The sequence below is a fragment of the Pseudochaenichthys georgianus genome, chromosome 23 (genome assembly GCF_902827115.2).
Source record: "Pseudochaenichthys georgianus chromosome 23, fPseGeo1.2, whole genome shotgun sequence".
NCBI classification, from domain to species: domain Eukaryota; kingdom Metazoa; phylum Chordata; class Actinopteri; order Perciformes; family Channichthyidae; genus Pseudochaenichthys; species Pseudochaenichthys georgianus.
In genome coordinates, this window is record NC_047525.1 from 19,109,194 (window position 1) to 19,128,262 (window position 19,069).

Genomic DNA, 19,069 nt, shown 5'->3' on the forward strand with positions numbered 1-19,069 from the left:
CACACAGATAGAACGCGTCGATGGGTATTCTCGGAGCAGGAGGTTTTGTCTTGGGTTTTGATGTGTTGCTCACTACAGGAAATGATGTCTCTCGTTGCAGGAAGTGATGTTATTTAGCTGGACACTGGGCAGGATGTCAGTTAAATGATGATTATATCTGTCAGACCACCTGCATGAGTTAAATCAGGATTATATAAGCGCAGAATAGGAAAGAAATGCCTGATTTATTATTTAATCCATTTACATTTTCCATAACCACAGCCATAATCTCAACATTCATTCATACATTTGTCATAGAAGTTTTGTCTAGGAAGAAAAAGCTTTTTGTCAACACACCCCCTCCACTAAATAAAACTAGGAAATGCAGTTTGGAGTCTCTGGAATAAAAAAAAGTTTAAGTGAAAAAAAAGTTCTTGTTTTGTATTCATTTTAAATGAAAGTTTTTATCACATGAAGTTTGCAGCATTTTGTGGCTTTAGCATGTCAAACTTTCTTTATTCGAGTTGATTTAATGATCTTGGCAAGTACTAATCCTTTAAAATGGGTCTGAGTGATGACAGATACAATTACTTGTGCTTGCATCCTATATGATCCTTTCCAATAAGTCTTCTGCTCCAGGCTTATTATGCTTATTATGATTTCAAATGGAAAGCGATAAACAAGAAAGAACTTGCAGGCATATCAATCACACTATCGTTCATGTTTCACTGGCTGTCTTTAAACAAGAATATGAAATATGAGAATAAATGCTTTTGACTTAAACATCAATACACTCTTAATCGTCTCTATGAATAAACTATAATTAAGTTTAACGCGATCCATCCACAGGGTGTCAAATTCAGCGAAACATAGAATGAATGCAGACATGGCGTGCCTCTCTTGCAGCAGGACATGCTGCTCTGCACACTAGCTTGTTTTTAGACATTTGAATAATTACACTTATGGTCTATGATATTTACAGCTAAGGTGTAGACGGCATTCCCAGACAGGCTTAGCTCGTTCTTATCACCTGCGAGTACCAAAAGTTCACTCTTTCTGCTTCTGCCTTTGCTCCGGTGGCTCTCACTCTGGTGCTGTTTACATGGCAAGACTTTAAGCACTAGACCATAAGTGCAAATTACTTCACAGCATAGCTTGAAGTATTTCTGAATATATTGTGCGTGCCTTCTTGCATTCCACCCCTGATGGATGTAACCCAACCCCCCATCCGTGTTTGTATTTACACTATAAGGCTGCAAAAGTGATTTAAAGATAGAGAGACACTTTTAAAGCTGTTGTATTCAATATATGTTCATATTAACAATTCATCAGAGGGAAGGTGTTTGGTAAAGGGTCAGTTGAAGTAACAAACTCACAGATATTTAGCGTCTTTCGTTTTGGTTTTATGGTCCGAAACTTTGCTGTTTTAGTTCACTCTCTTTCCTTTCTGCATGAATATCAACATATTACAAATTACGTTATTAAAGAAATTGCTTTGAGCATCAATGTCTGCTATTAAATCAATAGCTGCTACCATCTGTTCTGTGTTTTCTCTCTGCTTCTTCCTGGATGTTTTAGGGCTTATCGGTTTTCCAGGACAAGCTGATGTGCCGTCAAACACACACACACACACACACACACACACACACACACACACACACACACACACACACACACACACACACACACACACACACACACACACACACACACACACACACACACACACACACACACACACACACACATGCAGTGGATAATTGCTCTTGAAATATACTGCCTTTAAGTGGTTTTGGAGTTGCCATCTATCTCCTTGTGTTGCAGTTTTATTGCTCTTAGTCGAGGGCCGTGTGGATTTCCTGGATGACCGCGAAGACTTGGAGGGACAGACGCATGCCTTATTAGGTGTGTGGTTGTGTCATGGCGACCCTCACACACACATCAGCCATGCATAGGGATGTGTGTGTCAGGTTGACTGCAGCACCATGTGTTTCTGAACAAATGCAGGGAGCATGTTTTTGTATTTTCTTTGTAAAGTGCTTCTTTTAAAAGGTTAAGTAGTTATTTGTTGTAGGTGAAGCCCCAGACTCTACATTCCCCTGCAGGGTGTGTTTTTAGAGGAAGGGGCCATGTTATTCTTTGTTCTTCTTGACGAGGGTTTCCCCAGACCTCAGACAGTTAAGGTTATCATCACAAATAAACACACACTTTGCATTTAAATACCAGAAAGTTTCATTTTCCAAATTGAATTGCATGTGACAATTTAAACATGTGTATTCCATGAGGAAAACTGTTGCTTTTAGTCATATTTCTATCACACAGTAATGTTACTTTTATGCTTCCAAACCCATGTTTCATGTCAGTGTAACTACTTATGTTGACATGTGGAAGCTGGTTTTTGGGTTTCACATGCTTGTTCCCTGTCTTTTTCCTGCTGTAAATCTCGCCTGCTCTTGGCATAGCGTAGTATTTCACAGTGTGATATAAATCTGCCAGAGACATCTTTGTCCAAAGGCGGCAGCGCATGAGTTGTTGCCTATTGTCTGAGGTGGTGGGAGAGGTGTTTTTGAAGTGGGCAGGAAGGGATTATGGTTTACTTTAGATGTCAACATTATTGTTGGCAAATTGGCTGGTAGCAGATCCAACCACAGACACTTAGGCACGTATGTGTCGGTCTGCACCATGCAGCACATGCACACTACAATGTAACTCTGAAAGGGATTGTTCGGATTGTTTGAAGTAGGGTTGTACATACCCCTAGTCCTTTTATTACCTACAGTAGATTGTGGCGGCATGCTTTTAGTTTTGAGAAACAGGCACGCTAACACAAGTTAGGCAATGAAGAGAGGACCACCATATCAGTAGACTGTTAGCTATATTTAGAATATGTTTAAGCCTTACCTTACCAACAGCAGCTCTTTCTCATGGGAAGCTGAAGCCACTCTATGCTCTTCCTATAGTCACCAGACTCCATTGGTTAGTGAGTTTGGTTTATTGTGTGACTTGTGTCCTCTGTGTTTCTGCTGCTTTGTTGTTCATTGATTGGTGTTTCAACTGGAGAAATGCACTTGCATATACATGACAACATCATAACACACACACACATGTAGTGACGTGGCTTGGTTGTGGGCTCCAGGTCTAACGCGGTGTGTGTCTTTCTCCCACGGTGTTTCTCTCCCAGGAAGGGGGGAGTCTGATGGACTCCAGCGGGGCTCTGCGGCTCCCTCTCTATACTGCCTGGCTGGAGCTCAATCAGAAGGAGGTAACCTCTGACCTCTAGCCTATAGTCCCCATGAGTGCCCCCCCCCCCTCCCCCGGGTATCATGTAGTCCCTGCTCCGCTTCTAGTACAGTCTACTGGACTATCTCTGCTGTACATGCTTACCTCACAGAGGTGGCCTGTGTGTTGGCTCTTAATTAGCCTGCCTCTGGTCTGGACTATAGAAGAGGCTGCTGTAGATTTCGGTGTGGTTTCTGGTTGGCTGTAGCAGATCCCGTGCGACTTTCGGCATTCTTCTGTCTCCTGTTTTTGACGTCTTGGTGAAGTCATTAACACAGCAGCAACCATTCCTAACAAATATTGCTCTGTCGCGATACTGCTGGTCAAAAACTCCACAGGGTGACTTAATAAGTGCAACACAACCCCTGCGTTGGCCTGGTGTTGCATGTGGTTGCTCTCACACTGTTCTGTTAAACAATTGTCTAATGTTTCTCTAGTGGACACAGAGGTCAGGGTCTGACAGCGAGTTGTTTTATATCAGACGTGTCATCTCTCAGGCTCCGTCTCGAGGCTCACACTCTTTTGTTTATACTGTATTATTGTTAAAGGGATTTCATTGTGATTGTATCCTTAATCTTCACTTGTTACACTTAGACGCCTAATGGGCATCAGTGGGTTGTAATTGGATAATTGCCTATTGTCTGTATGTAAGTGTGTATGTATGTGTTTGTGTGTATGTGTGAGTAACAGCACTTGTGAAGGGGTTTAACTGATACTGCAAGATACTGCTTATGGTAAAAATATTAAATATTATATTATTTTTGAAAGTTTTAGACATGTATTTTCCATTCAGCAATGTGTACATTCTGTAATATCTATTTAAGGCATGACATTATTAGCAATACCAGTTGATAATGGTGCATTGTGCCATATATTGCACATACAACATGTTCACAACTAGATAGGACAGTATTGTGTGACGTATGTAATGAGAACCATATAACACTGATGTACTAATACTAAGTCAAACACTTTACTTTAGACACCGGTAGATAATAAATCTGCTTCTGAAGCTCGAAGAGGTGAATGGAGCCATATATATTTAGCTTTTTCATGGTCATATTTATTTCTCTTGATGATTGAGTTGACGAGTCAGGAAGAGCAGATGTGCACAGCGTTGTGTCACTGAGGACTGAAGATACATCTGATAAATCTGTCACTGCAGACCGCCTTCACACATGACTGCCTAACCCAGTACGTCTTCACATGTCTAATTCTCTTCACCTTCCCTCAAATTTACATTCTATCCTCCTCTGATATGAAGGAGTGTGTTTCACTGAAAGTAGGACATTTCACACAGCTCACCTAGCATGACCTAAACCTCTGATTAATGTTGAGAGATACAGACAGTGGAATTTAAGGGGGGAAAGAATAGGAGAGATACACATGAATTGTGTATGAAGTGAAAGAAGACATCTATATGGTTTATGACCTCCTCCTCTTGCGCCTGTCTCCTCATCTTATCTCTTTCCACTAATGTTTATCTCTTATCTCTTATATGATCCCTATCAAGTTCAGTTTTATTGTGCCACTGCTTTTACTGGTACACATTAGCATCAGTCCTAGTGTTCCTTTAAGGCTTTATCCTGTGCTCTCCATAAGGCTGTATGAGATAATGGTAGATGGTCAATGTAAAACAGCTGTGGTCTCAAAGGTCAGATTTGGATAAGTGGTATATATTTTAAATGTGTAAGATTGAAGGTAGATTTTTATTCAACCCAGGAATATTTTACTGCAAAAGAAAGGAATTTGGTTATTTGACTCTAAGACCCATAATTCATGTTAACTTGAAAAACAACCTATTGCTAACTATAATAAATCTAGTTTCTCGCTGTTGGGAATTAACCGTTTATTTTTTGGCGGAGACTTAAATACGAGGTTTTACACCATTAGTCTGTACGCTAAATGTCTCTAAAGGTAGAACGAGGGAAGGTTAGCTTAGCTTAGCTTAAGTCCTGCAGTAGCACCACAAGTTGATATTATGGTCCCATCATTTTTGGTTATGATAAGGACACTTGTTGGTGCAGCATGACACATTTCAAAATTCACACTGTTATCATTATTTTTGTGAGCTAAGATGTGGCAACAAAATGCCATTCCCATTTGAACATATCCAATGTCCTTATAAAAGAAGACAGAGGGAAACAAGCCAAAGATCAATGGACAAAACCTGCCTGTAAAATATGCTTTAACAAACATTCCACCAGAAGGTAATCCCATTCCACCAGAAGGTAATCCCATTGATGTCTCTGTACAATCAGGTGAATATATTTCTACAATATTACTGTCAAAGGAATTTTTTTCCAACCTATTCCAGATAATATACATCATTTTGTGTCGTCCGCTCATTTGTTTTGCTGCTTGAAAGCTACAAGCCAACAATGGCCGCTGCCCATCTGTTACACTGATGGATGTGATGAGGCGATGAAGACAGCAGTAACATATAGGCTTGAACACGGGACATCGTAGCCTAGCGCAGAGCCTCTGGGAACTATGAGTGTGTGTTTGTGTATAAAGTAGTTTTTTGGCCTTGTCATGCACAGGCTAGTGTGTCCCACCTTCCCTTTGGCAGGAACACTCTCTGTCATGTCCACATTACCTCACCTGCCCTCTGGCTTTGTAAACCTAGAAGTGTGAATTATTCACACACACACACTCTTGCGAAAGATACTTGTTTGGTTTAGTGCCCATCTTTATTTTGGCTCTAGTTTATGTAGCCAAAATATAACAGATCTTTTATGGATACTTTCTGACAATAAAATCATGTTTGCTTCATTCTTATTGTTACATGCTGTCCAAGAGGAACACCGCAAACCCAACTTAAAGCAAGTGTAATTCTTATCCAACAGTCAGAGAAACAATGGCGTTTCCTGAGGCGATCCCAAATCAAATAAGACTGTGCGCCGTTTTTCCTTTATTATCGAAGTGAACCGTGTGGCCGTCTGCAGCTCCGCTTGCCACTTCCTGCCTCACACACACACATACCAACTTGCTGCTTGATCACTCAACACACACGCTGAAACACATTCTGCAGACATCCTTCCCATAGTTCCCAAACACACGCATAAACACATAATGACCCAAGAGTATTCCTTCCATCCATCCATCCTTCCCTCCACACACACACACACACACACACACACACACACACACACACACACACACACACACACACACACACACACACACACACACACACACACACGCATATATTTCCTGGTAATTAGTGCCCCGTTCTGACAGTGTTTTCTGTCCAAACTGTCGAACTGTGTTTTGCATGTAACTCAATCTGCAGAGCAAGCTTCTTCATCCCGGCCGCGGGGCTGCTTGAGATATAATGTCGGCTTTGACAGGCAGCCCAAGGTTGAAAGAGGTGTGTGTGATAGTTTGAGGGAGAAGGCGTGTGTGTGTGTGTGTGTGTGTGTGTGTGTGTGTGTGTGTGTGTGTGTGTGTGTGGTGTGTGTGTGTGTGTGTGCGTGCGTGTGTGTGTGTGTGTGTGTGTGTGTGTGTGTGTGTGTGTGTGTGTGTGTGTGTGTGTGTGTGTGTGTGTGTGTGTGTGTGCGCGCTTAGTTAGAGTTATATCCTGCGTGAGCACTGGATGTTGGGAAAAAGTGTGGTTTTTTAATTGCATGTGGCATTACTTGGTGTATTTTCGTACGTGTGTGTGTGTGTTCCTCATTCCGCTCGTGTCCTCTGCCCTCCTCGTCTTTGTGGCTAGCTGTGGGGATCAAGTGCGTTACCATGGCTGCGGCAAGCCTAGCGCCCCTGGAGACGACACGTTAGAGAGAGAGGGGATCTTCAGCGGCCCAGAGTCGGACGGAGGGTAAATGAGAGGCTCTCATGGGGCCCCTCAAAGAGCGGGCCAAGTGCAGCAGGGGAGAAGCCTGAAACCATATACAAGTTGGACCAGGAATAGTTACAAAGCTAACACACACACTCAGCTAACTAACACCAATTTTCCAAAGAATTTCCAATGAAAATAATAAAGATTTTAACTAAATATCATGGTTGAAATAAAAGGATTAAATGATAAAATGACCGCCACACGACTCTGGATAAGCGGTTCACATTGGATCGATGGATGGAAATACCAATAAAACGCCTCTATTCGCCCTTTCTCACAATTTTGAGTATAATATCACCTCTTATTTTTGAATATTCATCTAACAGAGGCTTTTAAAATTGGCAAACAAAGAGCTTCTTAACACTAAAATAACCATATTTCTTAAACCCAGCTGTTAATCAGGTATTCCCATTATTTAGTTTTGAACCTCAATGAAGATGTCAGGGCAGTGATCTCCATGTGTAAAGTTTGTGGAGTTGAGATGACTACATTACTTACATTGATGGCTGACATTACTTACATTGTCACACGTCAGATATTTGGTTTGGATGCTATTCTGATTGGCGTGACTGACACGGTGTGTTTGGAAGTATTCGTCGGTGTCACTCATCCATGCAGTGAGTGCTTGTGAGCATGTGTTTTAAAGTGGTGTAGCGTGGGAAGTGAGCCAGCAGCAGTGATGTACTAACAGCTGCGTTAATGCTCCTTATCCCCTACATATTACACACACATTACACACACACCTTAAATACATGTAGCGCTTACACACTGTGTGTATATACATGTCAGTCTATGAGTTATCAGCCCATGTAACAGCTGCACCCCGAGTCGTATGGGTTGCGGGTCCATTATGAACGATATCTGGGTATCTCCGCCTCTCCTGTGTTTTGCTTCCTGTCTTTATCTCATCCCTTCCTCGCTGGATTGAACTCAAAAGAGATGATAAGATTGTAACCAGTTAAACTACAGATTCCTCTGTTAGAAGAGTCACCAATAGAGAGAATGGCTTTATCAGAAAAACGACCTTTTGTTGCCCTTGAAAAGGTTTTCCACGGTCATCACACTTTCCCTCTCATTTTTCACTTCTTTGACATTTCAGGAAGTATATTCATCAATATGACACGCACAGGCATGAGATTGATACACATCTTATCCTCTCCCTCTCGGAAATAAATCAAAGAACATCCAAAATGATGTACTGCTCCTTTAAAATGCTACTAATCCTAGTGGGTAAGTAGTTGTTATAAGAAGAATTAGGGAACTTCTTCTCTGCTGCCCCTTAATATCTTCAAATCTATAAAGATGTATGTAGAATGACAAAAGACAGGCAAGAAATGTCAAAAAGTAGAATATCGAGCAAAATCTAAAGCGTTTTTCCCACTGAATCAGAATTCATATTTATAAAATAGTTTCCCTCTTAGGAGACTCACTACAACAAAACTCACTTACAGCACGCTATCCAATCACAATGATTATTATACGTCTGCTCTCTGCTGTGAATTTTGGCGCACTCGAGTAGACTCTTTCCCCTTCCCTTATGCCCTGTTCCTTTCTATCGGCCCTGTTGAGCATCTCTGAAAACTGCTCTTTGTCTTCAGGTTTTCATTGTTCTCCTCCTGCTGGCGGCATTATACCAACTTATTTCCAGCTTTGCCACTTTCTGAACAAAAGAGCTCTCTCTGTGTGTCGTGAGCAGTTCCCTTGATCACAGGCTTTTCTGATTTGAATAATGTTGCTTGTGCCAACTGTTTACTTGTTCACACGTGATGGTGGAAGGGGTTAACACAAGTAGACACCTGTAGATAGAGAGCTGGGGGGGGGGGGGGGGCTAGCCAGTGATAGGGGTGTGGTTTCCTACTACTATGATTGCTTTAGTTTACATGCCCCACATACAATACAGTTATTAAAAGATACTAACAAAGGGAAAAGCATGTGACTAAACAGCATGAACCCAGGCTCTGTACACTTAAAGGTGGGGTAGGTACGTTTGAGAAACCGGCTCGAGATACACTTTTTGTTATATTCCATGGAATGCTCTTAACATCCCGATAGCAATGAATATCTTAAGTGCTTTGACAAAAAATCGGCTAAAATAACTGGATGGCCTACCTGCCTGTCAGCCTTCCATCTGTGCACAAACTTATCTCGTGCCCTCATTGGTCATGTGCGCGTTCGTGTGTGTTGGGGGAGGGGCTCTGTAAGGAAGTGGCAGATGTGTTCCGGCTGTGTATTTTCAAACCCGAGCGCACTCGAGCTGGTTTCTCCAAAATGACATACCCCACCTTTAATTCCATTTGTAACTTCTTCATTGGAAGTACAATTATGATAAAGTAACATTAAAGCTGCAAAATGAATCAGCAATTTTTATAATAATTACTTATTAATTTCCCCAGTTTTTAAAATGTGTTTGTCTTATATTATAGTAATTAAAAAAGTTTGGGACAAGAAGACATTTGAAGATTTACCTTATGATGATGGATGATAGTTTTTCCTTATGTTTGAATAAGTCGGAGTCCTTTATAACTTTAAAAAACCATTGCTTTAACATGTTGCTAATAACAACATCCAACTCATTATGTAGAACCGCAGAAAAATTACGATTTTGTATGGTAATGTTTACATCTTGGATTGCATTAAATGTAGAAAATAAATCAGATTTATGAAAGATGAAAAGAAGAAAATAGCAATGGCGTCAGAGTATTGTTCACTCTCCCTTCCTGCTTGTCTTTATTGAAAGTGTGAAAGTGTTTTTGGTGGAAACAGGGCATTTCTAAGGGAGTGGCAGTGATAAAGTCCCTGTGGGTTGGAAAATATGCCCGGACCGGAGTCCACCTGAGCCAAAATAGACACTGCTTCCCTCTGTCGCTCATTTTTACCCGTCTGGCCGTTTCTCTTTGTCTTTCCCTACCAGGCTCTTATTTCTGGTCCGTCTCCTTCCCTATTTTTGTATGTAGCTTGTTCTTTTTTCTTTTTTCCCCTCCTCCTTTGTTTGCAGCGACCCACCAGTATCTCATTACTCTAATCCTATTTATGAAGCAGAAAAACACATGCACACACATTGTCCATCTATGTATGCCTCTCTTCTCCTTTCTCCATCTGTCCCGCTTCTTTTGTCAACTTTCTTCAACATCATATGAAAGATGGCAACGCAACACAATGTGTGAGATAAGATAATAACAACAACAACAACAAATGATGTTTGTCTTTTATTTCGTTTCTTTGAGCTGTAAACTGTAAATGCAACCAGCGTGGTTTAAAATCTCTTTTGCTCTCACAGTCAAACCTCTAAACAGTGTCTTATGTAAACACTGCGCTGTGATCATATCTGGGATCTGTAGTCCCATTGTTGTGTGTTGTTGTAGTCATGAGATGTTGATAGCATATAGCGGTACCTAATCACTTTTGATCCATCGTAAGCCACCCACAGCACGAAAGTAAAATGTTTATTGTGCAAATTCACTGTACATATGTTAGTACAAATTGCCTTATCAACTTTATTCATCTCAACAATACCATTTTATTTTCTTATTTCCCAAAAATGGCTCCAAATTGTTGCTTTCAGGTTTATGAAAGAAGTGTAAAGAGGTGTTATTTAATTGGTGGAAACATTTCTTTTATTGAACTCCTCAAATTCCTCCTGCTTCCTGTTCCAATGCCTCTATTGTTGAGTAATACGCTCCACTGCACTTGGGTCTCATGTTAGATATTGCCAAAACTAAAGCGATTTGTCGGCTACGATTCTTTAAGCTGATCAACATTTTCTAAGATCAACGTTTGTCGGCTACGATTCTTGATGGAGGAATTAGCCTACTTTGTAATCATTAGGGGCAAGCTAATGTACAATGGGCTTTTTGTGGTTCCTCAGCCATTAGAAAACGTTGTACTTCTACTACAAGTCGGCTAAAGTCAGAGAAACATTGTTTGCGTAGCTCTGACCTGCACTGATCAGGCATCGAAACTCAGCCAAGTTTCTGGAATTGAAAGAAATCAAGCATTACACGTTATTACTTATTAATTCCATTGATATTTACCATCTCAATACACTGAAAAAAAGTTAATTTGGAGTAAAAATGCGATTCCATGCGGTGTAGAGTAGTGGTTCTTAAAGTTGTCCTCAAACGCACCTCCACAGCTAGATGAACTCATTTACCCCTAGATTTACACCACCTGTCATTTATTTGAATCTGGATATTTTTTCAACTATTTATGGTTTAAGTTGATGTGCCAATCTTTTTTTTACATACAATTGAACTGTCTGATATAAGTAGGTTTGCTTAAGTTTGCATTTTTTAAAGTACGTACAATTAGTTTTTCTGCTAGTATATACCATTTATCCATTACTCTTAGATAAATCTTTCTCTTTGCTTCTCTGCTTGTTCGCTATTTTTCTTGTCTATTCCCAACTGATGGTGTTCAGGTGTTATAACTGATTCAATATGTTAACATTTATTTGTATCTAATTACTTGACCTGCTCCATAAACAACCTGAAAATGATGATTCTAACTTATGTTGTTGTTGTTTTTCAGCCGAACATTGGGCGTCTTGGCATCCCCCATGGACCCTCTGGAGAAAAGGTGGCTGTGGTTGCTGTGGACGACTGTGACATCTCCATGGCGATACGTTTCGGAAAGCAGATCGGAAACTACTCCTGCGCCGCCCAGGGCACCCAGACCGGACAGAAGAAGTAAGATAGTCTATTTTGTCTTTCATCTGCACATTTTTGAATTTGCACATACAAAATTGGAACGTAGAAGCTTCGCAAAAAATATTGAAATATCGTTAACATATTTTAACGCTTGGTTAAAGTGAAAGGGTCATTGTACTGATAAAATGGAAATGCAACAAAGTGTAATGGAAAAAGATTAAGAGGATAAATTATGAGCATGCTTCTTTTTGTACCATTTTATGACCCTTTTGCGCCCTCTTTTTTGCAAATGGACAAATGGCGCCACCTACTGCTTACCTAACTGCTCAATATATAATAATCGCATAACAATGCTGAATGCATTCTTCCGTGTTTTCTTTAGCCGATTTTCTCAACATTCAGTTTAAATGTGTGATACATTTGTGTTGCTTCTGTCTTTCTCTGTTTAGGTCTTAACACACATGATCTCCATTCTCCAACACATACCACACACACACACTCCGCACACAAACTAGTCAGACTAATATGTTAATATGTTCTACCTTAGGGGTTATGTTAAAGTACCTTAATTGCAAAAGATTACTCTGTACCCTCACTTCTTTTTGTCTGCTAATCTGAGTTCATCCTCGTGCTGTCAAACATGGCCTTATACACTGCAAAGCTTGCCTCCACACAGGTTTCAACCGATTGACTGTGTACCAAACACTAATGAGTTTTTATTTCTAAAGCGTGAGACTTTTTTTTAATGAGTCTTATGGGGAGCTAGCATGCTGGGACACATTTAGTTTGCAGAGGGTGGGGACAGTCAGGGAGAGAGCTTCAAAGAGGAGTTAATGAGGTTACATTCTTTCAGGAACTTGCTCCACAGGTCACAGAGGCTGAGCGGCGTTTGGAGGATACTCTTACTGAAATATACAAATATACATACCCTGTTTTGTTGTGGAGAATGTTTTGAGTGGGATTAAGGCACACAGAAGGACATTTCAGTTTAAACTTTCATTTACCATAATTAGCAATATGTTGTATTAACTTTGAACAAGGCACAATATGGATGTCACATACCGCCACGTTTTTTAAGAAGGTGTCAGGAGTATTTATAATATATAAAATACAAATGTAGGTTTTACACCAGTACTGTGACCAGATAAATGCCACTGACCAGAACAATTTTCAAAATTATATTTTTTTCGATTAACTTGTTACACTCTTTGCAAAGCTCTGATATCCTTGTTGCAACTATGTAGAGATACAAATAAGTGTGTGTGCATGTGTCCACTTAGGCCTCTTATTTGTCTGGTTTCTTTTCTTTTAAACATTGACAAATATTCATTAAAAGGTGATTTTCTACATTTTAGGTTTCACCCTAATCCATTTTCTGTCTATGTCTTCTGCAGGTCACTGGACTTAACTGGTCCGCTGTTGCTGGGCGGGGTTCCCAACCTACCCGAGGACTTCCCGGTCAGGAACAGGGAATTTGTGGGCTGCATGAGAAACCTCACCATCGACAGCAAACCCATCGACATGGCCAGCTACATCGCCAACAACGGCACCGCGGCAGGTATGATATGCTGCGTGGTAAACTTAAGCCATGCTCAACATTGCTTATTATTAGGACAAATACTCTTGCTGATTATCTACTTACTCTTCACAAATTCATGACAATCTATGTGTTCAATTTCAAGGTTGTCCAGCAAAGAAAAACTTTTGCACGGACGACGTGTGCCAGAACGGAGGAGTGTGTGTCAGCAAGTGGAGTACGTACAGCTGCGACTGCCCAACCGGTTATGGAGGCAAGAATTGTGAACAAGGTGAGAAGAAGACTTATCTCTGAAGATCAAAAAGTGTGTGTTTACCAACAGTAAGTGTGTGAGTCTGAAGGACTTCCAGGAAATAGAGTGTGTGTGGGAGATCAGACAGGATAAAGAGCTCCTCCCCTGAGTCAGTTTGAGTCATGCAGCAGATTCACGGTGAAGCTTTCTCCTGTACACACACTAAGGATAGCCTGAGGACTGAAGTTAAAGGACAAGAACCAACTCTCTGACTCACCTAAACAGCAGACAAAGGATGAAACAAAACAAACACATGCGCACACTGACCTCCTATATGTGTTACCTCATGTTACTCTGACAAGGACCTATACAGAGTACTTATAGATAAATACATGTAGGTAGGGTATTAACTATTTTTGCTATTTCCATAACCAGTCTCATGTTCTTCCTTAGTAAATAGAGAACTTTGATTTCCTCCTTCGGGGCGATCTTCCAAACAATGTGCGAAGGTGTGAATTCCTCTTCTTGCCCTCTCGTCTATGAGGTAGCCGCCTAGCCAGCGCCAGGCCTTGTATCCAGTATCTAAACTGGGGTGTGATCACAGCAAGCTGGGAAGAGGTTTTTGGCTGTTATGTCGCTTGTTGACACATTTGGACTGAGGCAAAGCACAGCTAGCTGCCACACGAGAAACAGGAGATTTGTTATGGTGGGTTTTCTGCCAAAATTATCCAGACTGGACCGACATGAAAAGACTGAAATCCACCTTTTATTCATCCACCTTTTCTTTTTATTCTATCAGATCAAATTTTAAGTGTAGACCATATTTTAAAAGATTTGGGATGAGTTCTGTGATGCTAACTTAGAGTAGATACGGTCAAATGCACGCTCTGATTTGGCAGAATTTGAAGACTTGGATGTTTAAGATTTACTCTTTGATCTTTAAAATAACAGTAAGAAAATGTAAATTTAAAAAAGCTTAATAATGAATATAAGAAATAAATGTGTGGCTGAATTTAGAGGAACCTAGTAAATCTTACTTACTAAACTCCAGAATGTTAGCATGTGAGCATGTTAACATACTGAAGGAGCATGCTAACCTGCTCACATTTAGCTTAAAGCACCTTTCTGCCTGTGGACTCTTTTATTCTTATTATTCAAAGCTGAGTGTTGATAAGTTAATCATAAATGAGGAGTGGCTGATTTAGTTTTTACTTGATGTATGACTAAGCTTTGGTAAATTAGTCTAGCTGAAGCTAATGTGGCTAACTGGATAATTTTGCTTTCCTTTGTCCCATAATTACAGCTTCAGTGGAAATATGTGCCCTGGGGAACTGAAGACTACAGGGTTTATGCTGTAGATTATGTGGGGGTAAACACTAAAGGTTGTATGTTGTGCTGATGGCGGGACCCTCGGAGTGTGTGTGTGTGTGTGTGTGTGTGTGTGTGTGTGTGTGTGTGTGTGTGTGTGTGTGTGTGTGTGTGTGTGTGTGTGTGTGTGTGTGTGTGTGTGTGTGTGTGTGTGTGTGTGTGTTGTGTGTGTGTGTGTGTGTGTGTGTGTGTGTGTGTGTGTGTGTGTGTGTGTGTGTGTATCATACTTACCAACCCCTCCTTACCAAGACTCCCGATTTCATTGCCTCCTCCTGGTTTCCTCCCGGGGTCATATTTCTCCCGCATTTCTCCCGATTTCTGACAAAATCTGATTTACTCAGGACTGTTTCCACTCGGACTTTAATACAGCTACACCATTGTTTGGTTTCCATGGTAGCACGTCTCTTTAGTAGCGCGCGCAACTGAAAGAGGGTGAGGAAGACAGTCACATAAAACAGAACAAGAATCGACAACTCTACCCTCTGCTCACTCCTTTCCTGTCTCTCAGCACTTACTGTACAGGACCTTACTGTCTATATACCGTAGTATGCGATTTGTGCGTTGGATTTTATGTGGATTTTCAGAATGTCTGTCTTGACAGGAATGTTAGTTGAGGAATAACTGTGAAATCATAAATCATAAAACAGCAATTGTATTACCCATAATGAAGAAAAATATGTAAACAAGCATAAACGTAGGCCAATAGGCTAAGCATCGTAACCAAGCTATTCATTCTTAAGCCATATGTTTAATTCAAAAACCAAATACGTTACATTCAAAGCAACCACTTACGAATATTTATAGTTAAAATATCATTTAAAACTGCCTCTTTAACATAAAAGTGGAATTGTTAATGCTTGTGTTTCTCAAAAATAAAGACTACTTTTCATATCTACTGTTTTGCTTCCTGTCACAAAGACATGGTTGCTACTTATCTCCCCATTGTTTTTGTTTCTGTTTCCCTTCACTGAAGAGGATAAGTTTCAATATGAATGTGGCACATAATTATCCTTAAAATGCTTAAACAAAAATCATATTTCCTCTTTCCCCTCTCTTGTCCAGTGATGCCTTCTCCTCAGTTCTTCGACGGCCAGGCTCTGATCTCCTGGAGCGAGATGGACATCACCGTGGCTGTTCCCTGGTACATGGGCCTCATGTTTCGCACCAGGCAGCCTGCTGGCACCCTGATGCAGGTCAACGCCGGAGCCTACTCCACCATCAACCTCATGGTGAGATACAGTATATAGCACATTGTCAACAAATGTAAGCAAAAACGGCATCGTCATCATAAAGTGCAACTTCCGCAGTCTTGTCATTATTTGTAATCTGTACTCCACGCAGGTGAGTGAGCAACAGGTCCGTATGGAGGTGTTTCTGAGGGACCAGCTGGTAGCGTCACTTAGCTTCCCCAAAGTTCGGGTCAATGACGGGGAGTGGCATCACCTGCTGGTAGAACTGAGAAGCGTTAAAGACGGAAAAGACATCAAATACATGGCTTCTGTTTCTCTGGACTACGGCGTTTATCAGGTAATGGATAAAAACATCTGAAATAACATTAAGATTCAAACTCAGAACAGCAACAAATCCTGTGAGAATATTAGCTGACCTAACCATTTCAGGTGCTACTGCTAGGTGCTACTCGTCTTCAAATAAGGCTTTTTAAATGCTAAATCCAGAAATTAGTTTAACTTTGTCCATTTCTGTCCTGTGTTTTTAAGCAGAAGTCAGTGGAGATCGGTAATGAACTCCCAGGATTGAAGCTGCAAACTCTTCATTTAGGAGGTTTGCCTGGAGATGGAAACCATGTCAGAAAAGGATTTGTCGGATGCATCCAGGTAAGTGCATGTGCTAATCTTGTTTTTTCTTTAACCACTTATCATTTCTCTTCTTCTTAACCATATTGTGTGCCTTCCACCAGGGTGTGCGTATGGGCGAGACGTCTACCAATATTGCCAACGTGAACATGGCTAAGGGCCTGAAGATCCACGTGGAGGACGGCTGTGACGTGGCCGACCCCTGTGACTCCAACATCTGCCCTGAGAACAGTCACTGCAGCGATGACTGGAGCACACACACCTGTGTCTGCGACCCAGGTAATATACACTTGCCCAAAACACATCCACTTGATTAAAACTCTACTTGTCTCTCAGCAACGTCTGACTGTCCTTCTTCCACGCTGTTTTCTCTTTGTCTTGCAGGTTATTTTGGTAAGGAGTGTGTGGATGCTTGCCAGCTCAACCCCTGTGAGCATGTTTCCACCTGCGTTCGTAAACCAAGCTCCTCCCACGGCTACACCTGTGACTGTGGACAGAACCACTTCGGCCAATACTGTGAAAACAAGTAAGGTCCCTTCTTAAGAAACTCTGTCGCCTTCTGCTTATCCGAAACCTTATTATATTAGATTCTGCAGAAGCTGACCCAGTAGCACACCATGATCTTCTTTGTCTCAAGAAACATTTCAAATGCTAAAAAAACCGTTTATAAATAATTGATTTGAACTGCATTTAAAGTCTTTTCTATCCAGAGAAAAGCGCACTTATCTTCTCTTAGGTATGTTAGGCTCTTGCTCTTTTTGTCATTCAGAGCAGTTTTATTAGGCAGTAATCTGAGCTCGACTGTTTATGCACATAGAGAGAGGGTTAAGAAACAAAAAGGAAATACTTGAAAGTGTTGGATCTGCATTGTCTGAGTGCACACAGGAATTAGCCAGCCCTGATTGAGAAGCAGCCATTTCCCCTGAACCCTGACCCCTATGACACGCATCACTTCTTCTCTTAAGCAGGATGTGGGATTCCCTCTCCATGCCCGACTGATCCTCCATACGTGTTTAGTCACCGCTGCTCTCACACTGCTGCTCGTCCCCTATCAGATCAGATCTCCCAGTGGGAGATCTCCAGAGGGAGATAGAGACTCAGTGTGTGTGTTGTGTCAATGGGTCACACCCGGTTACCTGACTTTAAAGCGTCGAGGAAGTTTATTCTAGATTCAGGGCGACAGACAGCGTTTAGTTGCAGATAAACTGGACAGATTGTCAACTATCAGATATGGAGCCTTTTGTCCAAGCTGTGGAAATACGTTAATAAATAAGTACATTTGAATGTACTTTGCATGTGGCTTGAGCCTTTAACCTGCAGTTCCTATTGTGTGGCACCTTTTACGCTGTCGCAATCTCAGTTAGTTTAATACATTGGTAATATATAAATTGCTTTAACTAATGTGCCGTTGTTTTTGACGACAGAGTGGAGAAACCGTGTCCTCAGGGCTGGTGGGGCAGTCCGATGTGTGGACCCTGTCACTGTGATACTAACAGAGGATTTCATAAAGACTGCAACAAGACCACTGGAGAGTGTCGCTGCAAGGTAAAAGGAATACATAATACTACACGGTTCAGTTAAAACAGCATCGAATCACCTTAAAAATGCACTTAAAGCACATCTAAAGCTTAATTTTAACCGAGTAAATATAATATGTCTTCTCTTGCAGGAAAACCACTATCGGCCAGAAGGCGAGGACACCTGCTACCCCTGCGAGTGTTTCTCTATTGGCTCAGAGTCTCGAACATGTGACGCCATCACCGGGCAGTGCCCCTGCAAAGGAGGAGTCATCGGGCGCCAGTGTAACCGCTGTCATAACCCCTTCGCTGAAGTCACTCCCACTGGATGCGAGGGTATGTTCCCGACAGCATGTAATGTTACGGCAAGAAAATAAGAAATTGAGGAAGACTCATCCTTAATATTAGCTTTGAAGGTTAAAAAAAGCCTTTATAACTTTTATGAAAATGTTAAATGTACTCATTCCAGTTTATAACTATTCAAAAAATAATCAATGAATAAATGATGCCTTGAATTCTGATACATTTTTCCAATTAAAAAAAGGTGTTCATGATAAAGAGGGAGGATTTTAAGAAAGAAAAACATTTTAGATTAGTTGTAATATTCCTTTAAATGTTTAGGTTGTGTTCAAGTGAGCTTGCATGAATCGGCAAAGTGTCAAAAGGAGACAAACATTGTCGCTCACAGCTGCCGGTGCTGTATTTGAGCTAACTGGCATCTTTGTCGCAGACCAGTCAAGCAGAAGATTTAAGGCTGGCTGGAGAGCTGGCTTGGCAGCGGGACAATACAGTACAGATGAATGGAAGAGAAAAGAGTCCCATAGATGCAAAATAAATGTCAATGTGCAAACTG

General features: G+C 41.1%; 1 protein-coding gene across 6 annotated transcripts in view; it reads left to right on the forward strand.

The window, feature by feature from the left end:
* The window catches only part of celsr1a (cadherin EGF LAG seven-pass G-type receptor 1a), an 82,516-nt gene that overhangs the window by 46,712 nt on the left and 16,735 nt on the right, over window positions 1-19,069 (forward strand). For 3 of the 6 annotated variants that reach the window (XM_034074677.1, XM_034074676.1, XM_034074679.1), the window contains exons 7-17: window positions 3,161-3,241; window positions 11,630-11,787; window positions 13,143-13,306; window positions 13,431-13,556; window positions 15,948-16,114; window positions 16,227-16,412; window positions 16,604-16,720; window positions 16,804-16,978; window positions 17,084-17,225; window positions 18,124-18,244; window positions 18,369-18,552. In XM_034074677.1, coding sequence (XP_033930568.1) covers window positions 3,161-3,241; window positions 11,630-11,787; window positions 13,143-13,306; window positions 13,431-13,556; window positions 15,948-16,114; window positions 16,227-16,412; window positions 16,604-16,720; window positions 16,804-16,978; window positions 17,084-17,225; window positions 18,124-18,244; window positions 18,369-18,552 — 1,621 coding nt within the window. The remainder of the gene's footprint in view (window positions 1-3,160; window positions 3,242-11,629; window positions 11,788-13,142; window positions 13,307-13,430; window positions 13,557-15,947; window positions 16,115-16,226; window positions 16,413-16,603; window positions 16,721-16,803; window positions 16,979-17,083; window positions 17,226-18,123; window positions 18,245-18,368; window positions 18,553-19,069) is intronic. The other 3 variants (XM_034074678.1, XM_034074680.1, XM_034074681.1) reach the window with 3 other exon arrangements.